This window comes from Heteronotia binoei, chromosome 12, assembly GCF_032191835.1.
Source record: "Heteronotia binoei isolate CCM8104 ecotype False Entrance Well chromosome 12, APGP_CSIRO_Hbin_v1, whole genome shotgun sequence".
Classification (NCBI taxonomy): domain Eukaryota; kingdom Metazoa; phylum Chordata; class Lepidosauria; order Squamata; family Gekkonidae; genus Heteronotia; species Heteronotia binoei.
In genome coordinates this window covers 49,035,419-49,049,022 of record NC_083234.1, presented here as the reverse complement: position 1 = coordinate 49,049,022, position 13,604 = coordinate 49,035,419, and the positions used below count along the sequence as shown (strand labels likewise).

General features: G+C 47.9%; 1 protein-coding gene across 3 annotated transcripts in view; it reads right to left on the bottom strand.

Annotated features, from left to right (window-relative positions):
• The window catches only part of LOC132580283 (hexokinase-2), a 388,522-nt gene that overhangs the window by 39,186 nt on the left and 335,732 nt on the right, over positions 1-13,604 (bottom strand). The window contains exon 1 of one of the 3 annotated variants that reach the window (XM_060250996.1): positions 7,288-7,443. The exons of the other annotated variants lie outside the window; for them this stretch is intronic. Within the exon in view, the coding sequence (XP_060106979.1) occupies positions 7,288-7,350 (63 nt within the window). The 5' untranslated portion in view covers positions 7,351-7,443. Of the gene's footprint in view, positions 1-7,287; positions 7,444-13,604 lie in introns of those variants that run through there. 3 annotated transcript variants of the gene reach the window in all.

The following is a 13,604-nucleotide window of genomic DNA, read 5'->3' as shown; positions in this document are numbered from 1 at the left end:
TAGAGAATCTGCTTAGGACAAAATGGATCCCTCAGCAATTAGAGCCATGCTGACTCACAGCAAAGAAAGACAGGAAACAAAAGTAGATTTTGCAAGCCATTTTGGTCATCAAAACAAGGAAAAATATAATTTCATTCCTCTTTGGGGGGGGGGGCACAAAGTGTTCCTTGTTTATTGTGCACCACAGCTATTATCCTTGGTTATTAGAATTTAGAACTCAAACACCAGTCTCAGCCTCAGCAACAACATTCAACATAACTTTTCTTAACATTTCCATCCCAGATTATATCTACTCATGGTAGATCACATGACACCTGAGTGAAAAGGTCAGAAAGTCATCCACACATGAACCTGAAAATCCTAACACCCCTTTTCCAGAAAGAAAGAAAGAAAGAAAGAAAGAAAGAAAGAAAGAAAGAAAGAAAGAAAGAAAGAAAGAAAGAAAGAAAGAAAGAAAGAAAGAAAGAAAGAAAGAAAGAAAGAAAGAAAGAAAGATACCAACCAACCCTGGGGGCACTGGGGGCGGGGGAAAAGAGGTATTTGTGAATTTCCTGAATTGTGCAAGGAGCTGGGCTAGGTCCCTTCCAACTTTATGATTATATGAAAATAGAGTAGAGAGTTCAAGTGGATTATAAAACATTGGCACGGGTTTCACTGACAGCATCCCAAGGTCACAGCTCACAAGAACCTCAAATTCCAACTTCATCATCCCATTCTTTTGAAACAGCTTTGGAACACTGTTGTTTTTCATTGCCTATGATCAGTGATCAGCCTCTCCAAAAGGAACTAGCAGACTCAAGATCTCTCAATGGGAGAGATCCCATTGCTGACAGTTCTAAACTGCTTTTAAGGAGTGTTGCTTGCACCACCCATTAGAATCCAGGCATGTTTAAATAAGAAAGTATAAGCTGCTAGTAGTGGTCATATGAGATTTTTAAAATATGATGGCAACAATTAAAATATGATGGCCACAGTGTGTGTCCCCCCCCCCCCCCCCAGTGAACATACACACATACTTCAGGACAAGGTCTGTGAAAACACAGTCAACATTAACAGTTTGCATACTTTTAGTTTACATTATGTTTTTAGTAACTTTCATGAACATTCACAGCACTGTAAAGCAGATTATTCTTTCCATTACAAATGGAAGAAGGCAAAGTGGCTGCAACTCTCCCAAGGTGAGTGGGGTGGTCACTCTCACTCCATCTGATAATGATACAAAAACACTGTTTCAAAAGGTGACCAACCTCTGTGGGCTCCCAGTTCTGACAGTTATGCATGTTCTAAATTGCACAGACACCTTTCTGCTGCTATCCCCTCCCCCTTGCACAGGAAGCTCCACCTTCTGAGGTCCAAGCACTCAGGTTCACCAAGGTATTTTCCTGCAGTTAGTGGGATACCTGCAGAGAAGGTGGCACCATCCCCAACTCTTCTCACTTTTCCTAAGTTCAAAATAGCACTGGTCCAAATGGGATCTAGTTGCACACACAATACACTTTAAAGATAAAAGGCATGTTGAGAAGTACAGCAATTTATTTCCAGAAACTGGTTTTAAATTCTCAACTTTTCCTTTCTCCTTTGAGTCCACAAACATCTTTTTGTGTCCCTAGCAAAAGCAAAACCAGTAATTAGCAAAAGCCAAGCAATGGCCAAGCAGTTTCCAGGCTGTACAGCAGCCTGCTCATTTCATTCTGATCATGTGATATGGTCTCCAACCTTTTTTACTCCCACCACACCACTGTTGTAACATTGTAAAAAATTGTGGGAAATTTGGTTGGTCTGCTATTGGGAGACAACAGACCCTTACCTCTTAGTCTTTGCAGATTTCTCCATTCACAGTGATTCCAGGAACAGATTACTTATGAATGACAACGGTCTACTGTAACTAAAGGCATCTGAACCAAAATTAGCCATTTTGTGTTTAGGAATATTGACCAATGCCTGAAATCAGTATTACTCCAGTCTTTTTACCCAAGGTGCACTAAGGTTAAGCTCCAGAAACCTGATTTCAAAGACTGGGTTTAATCTTGAAATGTACAACCCTGAAAACATTCAAAATGCATTTTCCTCATCACTTTAAAACCACACCCACCTCCACACATTCTTGCGCACACACCAAGGATTAGTGTGTAAGGCTTCCATGGGAATGGAGGTGTTTCCAGGCAAATTGAAGACGCAGCATCACTTGCTTTAGAAACTCATACAAGAAATTCTCCCTTATTTGGGTCCTGCCACTGTAACCCACCACTCAAGAGACAAGTGTCACTCAGTATGGAAACAAATATGGTTTTGTTTTTAAAAAATTAAGATAAAGTATACTAGAGGAGTAGGAGGGATGCTAGAATAACCAGTATGTGAAGAGAAAGGCTGGCACAGATCATGAGACTAAAGGGGCTACTTAAAAGATGCTTTACAGAAAAAGAAATTATAGAGGTAAACAGTTGCTAGCAGTCCAAGTGCAAACCATGCATAGATTAATGCCAGTGCACTAAAACACACAGAGTGCTCCTGTGCATATTTATTACTTAACATAAGACATCATGTGTGTCGCTTCCTAATAAAAGACACACAACAACCACTATTTGAGTGGCAGAAAAGTTATAGGTTATTAACCAGCATGTCAATTATCAATAAGGTTAAGTGGCATATTTTAAATTATGCAAATGAGCTTTCTCATACTGGCTCATTCTGAAAGTTGATGTGGGTTGGCTCTTTAATTATTAAAGGCTCTTGGCCCATGCTAGTTAGCTATTGCATCCCCAGTTTGGATTGCCAGAAAATGAGACAATTGTTAGTTAAGAGAAACAGACAATTGCTTTTACAAGTTTGAAACGTCATAGTGAACAAATGAAATCGTCTTACACTGAGCCAGGCAGCTAGTCAATCAGAGTCAGTATTGTCTGTTCTGACTGGCAGTAGTTCTAGGATCTCAAGCAAAAAGGTCTTTCACATCACCTAGTGCCTAATCCTTTTAACCGGAGATGCCAGGGATTAGGACTTTCTGCAGGTGAAGCAGATGCTCTGTCCTTGAGCTACCCATCCATACACAACAGTGCAATCACCTCAACAGGCCTTTTCAGTGATGTCAAAGCTTACAATTTAGGATTTTAATAAGGGATCCCTTGAGCTGGGCCACTGCAAAGGAAAAATCAGTTCCTGTGGTTCTCTTTAAATGGGGGGGGGGATCCTCTAGATTACAAAACAGGAGGACTCAGCCTTGATTTCCTGCTGCTATCACAAACTACAAGATTGTAAGAGTGTTAATACATTACAAGGGGGCTAACCGCTGAGATTGTGGTTTGCCAGGAATGCATTACTATTTTGGGAGAAGGCAATGGCAAACCATCCCGTAAAGTCTGCTGTGAAAATGTTGTGAAAGCAACGTCACCCCAGAGTCAAAAACGACTGGTGCTTGCACAGGGGACTACCTTTTTATAACGATTTTTAGAATACGCAAAGATCTTTTTGTTTGATTGATTTTCAGCTGAAGGACAGAAACCCAGGAAGGCCCGTAGCTATGAGGGGGGCCTGTGGGGGAACACCCCCACCCCAACTTCTGGGTGAGGCCCCCTGACTGGATGCTCCAACCAGTCCTCGGGGCCTCTGCCATAGATCCGGGGGCTGCCACTGGCCCCACCAGCAATTTGGCCAGCCGGGTGCAGAAGCAGTCTCAGCCTCCCCCTGGAGTAAAAGGGCCAGCAGATCAGCTGTTTTGGAGGCTCTTTAACTCCAGGGGGGAGCTGGGGGGTGCTTTTGCTGTGGCTCCACTGGCTGTTTTAGTGGCTTGGAAGGAAAGGAGGGTTGTGACCAGAGTGACAGGGAGGGAAAAGAAGGGTCTTCTCTTCCCTCCCTGCTGCTCTTGCAGCTGCCCTCCCTTCCTCGCCATTAAAATAGCTGTGCCAGCGGGGCAGAAGCAGCGCCCCACCTCCTTCCCAGTTAAAGGGCCCGATGATCAGCTGTTTCAAAGCCCCTTTAACTAGCAGGGGCGCTAGGGCTGCCTCCACCCCACGCTATTTTAATGGCAGGAAAAGAAAGGAGGGTGTTGGCAGGGGAAGGCAAGGAAGAGCTTCCCTTCCCTCCTCTCCCTGCCACCACCCTCCCTTCCTTTGCAGCCACTTGCCCCTTCCCACCTACCCCTGATCACTACCACTTCTCCCCACTTCCTTTCCCACCCTCCCAGCCCCGATCGCAGCCACTTCTCCTGCCCCTTCCCCTCCCTCCCAGCCCCATCGCAGTGGCTTCTCCTTGCCCCTTCCCCTCCCTCCCAGCCCCCGATCGCCTCTGCTTCTCCTCGCCTCTGCTGCCTGCCTCTGCCCCGCCTGTTCCCTTGAGTAGCCCCATGCCTGCCGCCTACTCAGAGGGCTACTCATGAATAGGCAGCAGATCCGGTGACTGGGGCAGGGCGGAGCTGTGCTGCCTAGCCAGAAAGGCTAGGGCCGGCCCTGCCTGTCACTAGAGAGAAGGTCCTGTGGGGTGCTGGGGGGCATCAGTGCCCCCCAAAAATGTAAATGCCCCCTGACCTTTCAAATCCTGGGTACGGCCCTAAACCCAGGTATGTTCATATGAAGCATACCCTAAAAAATGCAGTGTTGGCATATTTACCATTCAGTCCCTGCTTGGGCAGAAATGAAAACCAAGGTAACTCTGGCATTTTGCAGAATCAACAACAACAAAACACTACACTGGAAAGAGAGATGATTAAAAAAAAGAATGAGCAAAGAGCAAAAGAGAGATGCAACTTAATGTGTCCCCTTCTACATCCCTTTAAGATTCAGCTTGTTTCTGGATCTTGACTCTCAGTCTCCCCACTGTGTAACCAAGAAAGGCATCAGGAAATACCAGAATATTTTGACCTCTCAGAATCCCATCCAAAAATCTGAGAAGATCCATTGTGAGCCAGAGAAACCCACCTCCCCTTCCCCTCCCACAACTGGATGTTTATTTCCTAATAAACCCGGGGAACCAGTGACCATGTGACCTAAATTAACCACAGTCCTTGTCATAGATACAGCCTGTGCCACAACCTCAGCAGCCTTTCCGTCAATTCCGGAAGAGCTACACATAAGAGGAAAGCAGGACCACTAAACTGGAACAAACCCAGAATGAAAGGAAAAGGAGGAAATGATTGTCTTGCAGTGGGTTCACAAACTAGAAACAAAGCCCTGGCACTGGTTTCCCTGTGACCTTGTTTGAGATGGTTTAGCTTTCCCTGATCATTCTTATTTCCTTGAAAGAAGGAAGAAAACACCTGTGCAATGCACAAAAGAAACTCTCAGGGATTTCCCCTCCCCTCAGAAGCCCAAACAGAAAGCTGAAGTGGCCCTGTTTGCATCAGCTTCCTGTCTGCTAACTTTTGTGTGCAAGCTACAGGAGGTTTTTCCCATCAAGCAAGGTAAAATGGCAGCAGCATGGAGGCAGGATCAGATCTATATATTTTTTTTTGGGGGGGGGAATTAAAAAATGATGCCCCCTCATGGGTCATTCTATCTTCTTATGGTCCCATAGAATACAATGGAGTCCATACCTAATTTGCCCCCCATCAGCGCCCGGAGCAAGCACCTCCTTCTGCCCCTCCCTAGATCCGGCCCTGCATGGAGGAAACAGGCAGATGAGGCGGAGAGATGAAATTTTTCCTGTTCATGCCACCACCCGCAGAGCCTACATAGCTCAGCATATCTCAGCCCCTAGCACACTTCATCTTTCCTATGTTTGCAAAGTTTATTGAGGCTTATTACGAAGGACTGTAACCCACATGCTAGTGCCTGATGTAATCACAAGCCCGCATAAGCGAGGGCTTTATCTCTAGAGAAGTCAAACCCTCTACACCAGGGTGACCTTTACCTGAAATATCAAATCTGTGTCAGCTGATGGCAGTTATTTTATGAGGAGTAGAAATGCATCCTCCATGCTCAAATGCACTCTCTTCTTTATGGCACTGCGTTTGGAGGAGAGTCCCTATGCTTGAAAGTAATGATGTGAGGACTGGAGTTGCAACGCTTCAGTTAACCCTCACCACCACTGCTAGCAGAGTCTGTACATAATTCTCTTTCCTTCATAACCTCATATATAAATGCCTGCTTCGTGAACATTCACTGCACAGTCTGTCAAAGTGAGCTCTACTCCACAAAAGCTTATGTTGCAAGATATTTTAAAGTGCCACTAGTATTCTTGCTTATTTTTGCAGAGAGAGAGAGAGTGCACTACTCGTCTGGAATTCTTTTTTTATTCTTTTTTAACTAAACTTTAAAAAAAACTATATACAACAAAAGCAATCAAATGTTTCTCAGATCTTCAGCTCCACCCCCACAGCCTCTCCCACCACAGGGTAGCCAGATCTTTAGAAATAAAGAAAGGGTTTTGCAAAGTTCTGAGAATCCAGCAAGTTTTGAAAAAGTGACCGAGATTCCACAGAGGGAACAATGCTAAATTAGCGCATTAAGGCTCCAATCCATGCTATTCTTCAAGGTGCGGGGGCGGGATGGAGGAAGGAATTCCACCACAATCCCACCCGCAGCCTGCGTTCCTGGAAAGGAGCACCTCTGGGCCAGACAATTCTCAAAATGGAGATGGGTGGGAGAGGGGGGAGGCGCTGCTTTCTCCCAATCAGAACTCTGCATCAACTCCGACGGAAGACATGCGGAGAAGTTAAGCTCTACCAAGAAGTACTTTCCCTTCCAAAACGGTATTACCCTGCTGCTCCCAACATGAGGGAAGCACACACACCCCCAGTATCTGGAGCGCGGAAAGGAGAAGGCAGACAGGGGGAAACCTTAGGATACATCACTTGCAGATCGTCCTGGAGGAGAGATGCTCCCCCCGCTTCCCTCCTCCTTAGTTTAGCTGAGTTACAACCATCCTCCTCCAGTCAAATTCCACCCCTGCATACATTCCTTTGCCCGGAAGAAGGACCCGACCATGCCAAACGCAGATCCGAGCGCCTATCTTCCTTTCTCCCTCTCCAGCGTCCCGGACCGGGGAAAGAAACTTCCCATAAGCACGCACACACAAACACGCGCCATCCCTTTTTCGTCTCTAGCTGCAGCGCGCATCCCTGACCTCCCCTGTTCGCCGAAAGTGGGAGCCAGGCAGCCAATCCGAGCACGTGCAGAGCGCCCCTCTGGTCCCAAGGAGACGCTAAGCGAACGCGTGAGGCCCGGCACCTACTGGCCGAACCGAGGACTAGCCGGCCGGGCAGACGGGCACAAAAGCCTTGCTTCGGGACGGCTGCGAAGCGCTCCACCCTTCCTGCCCAACCCGGCAAGCCGCCAGGGGCCCCGGCTCGCTCACCCGCTGCACTTGGTCGTGGTTCAGCTCGATAAAGAAGTAAGCCAGCAAATGCGAGGCGATCATGGTTGGTGGCGAGGAAGGGCGGCGGGGCAGGGACCAGCGACGCCACGAGCGCTTCACCTTCTTCCCCCTCGGCGCGGCTGAGCAGGAACAAAGTCGCTGGCCCGGGCCCACGCTCCCATCCTCCAGGGCCAGCTCCCACGTGATACACCCAGCTCGCCTCCTCCCATTGGCCCCGGCCCGAGGGGTGTGTGAGGTGTGAGCCTCGGCCCAAGAGGAGTCAGGCGGCCCAAGCAGAGCGGCTGCTCTGGGAACTCCACGTGGGTGGAGATGGGGGAGAGAGATGCCGGCCTTGGGTGGGCCAAGGTGCCACGTGCTGCTTCCCCTTGATCCTGGGAGCTCACAGCCCGGCACGCGCAAGCCAACAGCTGGTAGATCGGCTTCCCTCGCAGCGGCGCGTCCTCAGAGGGAAACCACACTAGGTTGAATAGAGTTCCTCCCTCTGAGTGATCCGGGGTATTGGGCTCATTGTGATACTCCCAACACAGCTCTATCACTGCCTCCGTTCAGCTGCCTCCGTTACAGTTCGGACGGCAACGTGTGCGAAGCTCCTTCCCCCCCTCCCCCCTCCGGCAGGCTTCTTTCGTTCAACTTTTCTGGCATCCTGGTAAAGAGACCGGGGAGGGGGGGATTGCAAAGGAGGCCGTGAACCCGAATGCGGACATAGCTAGCCCTTCCTCGATGGATGTGCCGTGCCCTGAGAATTCCGTGGCCGGAGTCCCCATCTCTCTCTCCCTCTCTGTTTAAACTTAGTCTTCAGGCGCGGACACGGAAGACGCCTCGCCCGGGTAGAGTCTGCGAGCAGCGCCCCGCTCAGGAAGCAAGAGCAGACCGGGCAGCTAATGTTATGACGGGGCTTTTTTGTTTAATTAAGGTGATTGAAGGAACCTTTTAGAAATGTTCTTAATGGGGAGCCGAGAAGAGCATGCACGAGTGGGGAGGGGGGCTGTGAGGTGGCACACGGGTGCAGCAACTCACTATTGTGCAGTACTCCAAAGCCACTTTCGCGGGCCACGTGTGTGTCAAACGCCATTTCTTCCTGCTGTGGAAACAGCGTTCATTTTTGGGAAGACGCCCGTGTCTGCGCTTTCAGATTTATTTTGCTTTTAAAAAAACAAAACTGAACATTTTGGCCCAGGCGCCCAGAGGAGCAGCACCTGCTTCGCATGCCAAAGGGCTCGGCTTCAGTCCCGGCATCCCTAAGTACAAAATGCACGGTTTAAAAGTGAAACTGGCGAGGCAAACGATCGGCACGCGTCCTTTAACCGTAGTATAACTCGCGTTTGCCAAGCACAGGACAGCAGTCCTTTTGCTGGAACACCGGCTAGCCGCTTTGCAATGGCTATAACAACAACAACACTGGTGGGGTTCCGGCTCCGTCTACACTGTTCCATCGAGACGCTGAGCCCGAGCAAAGGCGCCTGAAGGACCTGAGCGGGCGGCAGCAGGTGCTTGGAAAGAACTTTTCTGGAGCCGCTGCTCAGGTAGACGGAGCCGGAACCCCACCAGACGCAAACAGCTTCATGTGTTGCTCTCGCCTCACGCGACAACTGGGTCCGCGATTCAACAAGGGCATAGCTGAGACAAGCGCCAGCCGCCGCTCTCCGGCCGAGCCCGAGACAATGCCTGGAGCCTCTAACCTCTCCTTTCCGACCGAGAGACGAAAAGGGTGACTTTTCAGCTCCGGCTCTCTCTAGCAGGAGGCTGGCCAGCTCCAGCCGCGTCAGATGATGGGGGTGGGGGGGGGAGGCGCCAGCTGCTGCCGCTTCCGCTCTGCAGGGTTCCCCGAGGTCTGCGAGTTTATCTGGGGATTTGATGCTCCGCCCGCCTCGCCCTCTTCCCCCCTCCCTTTGCCTGCATCACCAGCGTTGGGCTGGGTTCCAAGCGGCCCGCTGCGTCGCGGAGCTGGCTAGCGTGCGGCGCTGCACGGATGTAATCGCAGCCAATGGGGCTGGGCGGGGCTTTAGTGGCAAGTTGGGCGTCTGAGCCTGTGCAGGGTGCCTTTCGCTCCCCCCGGGGCAATGCCACGTTTCAAAGAGGAGCGCCGACTCAGTTCGCCAGAGGAGGGTGTAATCCTAGGTCTACTCTGATTTAAATCCCTTTGCATTCGATGGGACTACCTCATAGGTCTGCAGTCTCAGTCTGCCCTGTAATAAATCCATTGCTCTCTGTAGGATGCTGGCATACCCTTTAGCCACCCTTTTCTCTGGAATTTCTCTTCACCCATGTTGATCTGCAGGGTAGCTTAAGTAAATGAAGGAAGGCACACTCAACTCTGCTGTCCTCTTTAGCTACAATGGCAATGCCCCTCACTATCATTTCTCTTTTCTGCTCTATGGCGTTTGGGGTGCCTTGCTGGTGTCTGAAATGTCCCCACAAAAGAATCAACAGGTTCATGATTGTCACTTAGTCTCCTGGAGAACAAGATACTGTGTGTGGCTGGGGTTTGGGCTCAAAGAGCTGTTAGCTTTCGGCCTTAGCCCATGGGTCACAGCTCATAGACTTAGCCAGATGGACTGTATTGCCCAAAGTACCTTAAACTTAGTAATTTATTTTTAAATGTTATAATTCATTTTTTTAAGTATTCCTCCCTTTTGGATGGCTCAGTGTGGAAAGCCACTCCAAAGACCTATGGACAGTAATAGCATCAATTCAGTTTTATGGTAAGCCATTACCAATGTGGAATAAGACTAGACAAGGGCACACAAGAATTCTCTTTCACAATCTATCATGATAACTCCAGAAAGGGAATGGTTTAGCAAATAAGGAAGTGAGCCTTTAAGGCTTAGACCTGATTTAAATGTGATGCTAGTGAGGCAAAGGGGCTTTCCCCCATTACATCTTGCCGCAATTCATGCAAACCAACTACACACCGTAACTTTGCACAGTTGAGATCAGGCACTGTGTTATCAGACTAAGCTCATAAGTACTTTGTACAGGTACCAGTTAAAACAAAGATACTGTGGAAGTGAAAATCTGACAGGTGAATTATATATTCCCTTGTTGCCAATTCAGACTTCAATATAATTCAGGCTACGATGGATCAGTCTTTTTCACCACTCACAGAAAAGTTTTCTGTATGCTGTTGGAATCAAACTTTACCCTATCCTAAAGCTAGGGGTGGAGTGGTAGAACAAGATGGCTCCAAAAAAGGCCCTGCCACCCAGCCCCAAAACAGGAAGGGAGGAAAAGCTCCCTTCCCAACCACCAGCCTTGTCTGAAGCACAGGCCATTAGGTCACAGTAGCAACTTCATCTTGTCTGTCCTGTGCAAAATGTGGTCCTAGTTCATGGTGGTGGCCTTCCCACCTCACGAGGGACCAATAGGGAGTGACTTCTCTTGCCATCAGCCCACCAGTGGCGTTAATGGCCAATCCACCCCACCTAAGGTGCATCAGAACTACCTTGCTGGAGCAGATGAAAGGAACATTTGGTCCAGCATCCTACTTCAAACAAGCAGTCAGCCAGATGGCTTCTAGGAAAACTGCCCACTAGGTGCAATGGTAGATCTTTCCAAGCATGCTGCCTGTTAGCATGGAGGTTCCATTTATGCCCTCAGGGCTAACAGCCACAAGTACAATTCTCCTCTAAGAACTTGTTTAATCTTAGATTTAAATCATTTATGGCAGTGTCCATCACAATACCTTGTGGCAGTGGATTCCGCAAGCTATTCTGTGTGGTATGAAGAGGGACTTCTTGAATTTACTACCCATCTATTTCATTGGGTATTATGACAGAGACAAAAATCCATCCCCTTTCTGCATTCCTAAAAAGTTTATGTATCTCTATCCTATCATCCTTTTTCAAAATTAAATAGCCCCAGTGCTTGAGCCTGTCCTTGCAGAGAAGGGTTTCCAAGACGGCAGGCACAGCTCCTTTAAGTACAAGGTGTCACAAGTGTGGATATCATTTAATCTTTTCTGTGTAGTGTTGTCTCATTCATTGTCCTTTCTACCCAGTTCCCCCTGACAAGATCAATATGCTGCAGGCTAAATCGGGAAAGCCTTCTGCTTTTAGGTGTTGACTTAAAAAAATTACGATGCAGTGGGTCAGCAGATATACTTGAGACTCTTAACAGGAAGGTTTGTTCCACTGCATTTGAAAGGACACACGCAGCCTCTACTAGTTAGCACAGGGCACAATCCCCTGTTCTCCTGTGGAAAATCCATTGAAATGATCAGGAGCTTTTCAGTGTGGCTCATACACAACTTCTGGGCAGATTAAGAACATACGGTAAATATAAACCCATACAGTCTAGCATTTGAAAATGGCCAACCAGATACCCCCGGAAGAACTATGAGAAAGAGGTGGAAGTTAAAGCCACCCCTACCATGGGCCCCAACAAGTATCCAGAGGTACACTGTCTCTGAATATAGCAGTTCCATATTGTGATCAAAGGATGGAATATCCTTCAGATATGTTCCCCACTCTGCCACTGAGAACAGCCACATCTCACCTTGTGACTAAGTGGACTGCCCTGTTTGGATGGGTGCTAGTATCTCAGGCCAAAGGTCACAGCTCAGGTTGGATGGGCAGAAAACGCTAGCGGGTTCACCCTTTCTCTGGAGGCAGGTGCTATTGAACACGCTTGCAGTAAAAGCTGCTCAGCTAACACACTGGTTTAACCAGCATAGCACCAAAGTGTGAAGGGATGTTAGAATTGTTTTTGTTTTAATGCCTGGACACAGGTTGCAGATTTAAACTGTCTTAACTTTCACATAAGGCTTAGGCCCAATTTAAATGTGATGCTGATGAGGCAAAAGGTGGCTTTCACACAAATCCCATTGTTTCAAGACTTCTTTAAGGGAAACTATGAAAGCAAAGCAAGTTTAGCAGTACCATCCTAAGCAGAGTTCCACCATTGGGCTTAATGGGGTTAACGGTAATGGTAGTCCCCTGTGCAAGCACCAGTTATTTCCAGCTCTGGAGTGACATTGCATCATGATGTTTTCACAGCAGACTTTTTTTACAGGGTGGTTTGCCATTGCCTCCCTCGTCATCTACACTTTCCCGCCAGCAGGCTGGGTACTCATTTTACCGATCTCGGACGGATGGAAGGCCAGCTACCTGAACCCAGCTTCTGCCGGGATCAAACTTGTGTTATGAGCAGAGAGTCTGGACTGCAGTACTGCAGCTTTACCACTCTGCGCCATGGGGCTTAGAATGGTGTAAATCTGTTTAGGACAACACTGTATGTATAGGCTGAAAGCATAGGCTGAAATCTGCTTCTTATTACATCACTTTGCCACTAGTCTTAGGAAATTATTGAAGTGGGAAATTGTATTTATTTGTTTTTGTTTTTATTTATTGACTTCACTTATAACCTGCCCTTCTCCCCAGTGGGGACCCAAGCCAGCATGCATCATTCTCCTTGCCTCTATTTTTATCCTCACAACAACCCTGTGTTGTAGTCTAGGCTGAGAGAGAGGGAGAATAAGCCAAAGTTACCCAGCAAGTTTCCATACCAGAATGGAGATTCGATCCTGGGTCTCCCAGTTTCTAATCGGACATGGCTACACTACACTAACTGTCAGTGTCAATGTATGACCACTTAGCAAATCTGGAGCCGATCCACTGGGTGGATGCACGCAAATCTTGTTGAGATGGATGGAGCAAGAGCAGAGTACTGTGAACAAGAAAGGTTTTGTTCTATTGGAAACTTTTGGTGTGTATGCCCTTCAGATGTCAATCACCTCCTGACAGTTGCGAAATGAAACCAAAGTAATCAGACCGGTTTTCCAAAGGTACAGGAGAGAGGCAAAGCTGGCACCGCTGGGTCTCTGGGTGTGAGGAGAGGGAGAGAGGCCTGCCACTCCGCTGTGCAGAAAAGCAGAGATCCAGGCTCAAGTGTTTGTGGTGCCACACCTGGTTGCTCTGGGTTGCGCATGCACATCTATAAATAATCACAAACACATGTAGCAGTACAAGTCCAAGCGCACGCACTCCAACTGTTTTCCGGGGACAATTGCCATTGTTTGACACCTCACGTATTGCAAGTCCTGTACGCACATTATGTTGAACTCACAGCTATTTGTTAGGAAGAGCCAACGCTTTTAAAAATAAAAACAGAGATGAGTACCTTGCTAAATGGGTTCAATGTGGGCATTCATCCAAACATGCATTGAATTTAACCTAAGATTTACTCAATGTACGTACAAAGTAAAATCATGTGAACACCCCACACAGATTTTATGCACATTCACTGTCCTGTATACATGGCTAAAATCCCTGCATTGTCTATGTTTTTTTTTCCTCTGA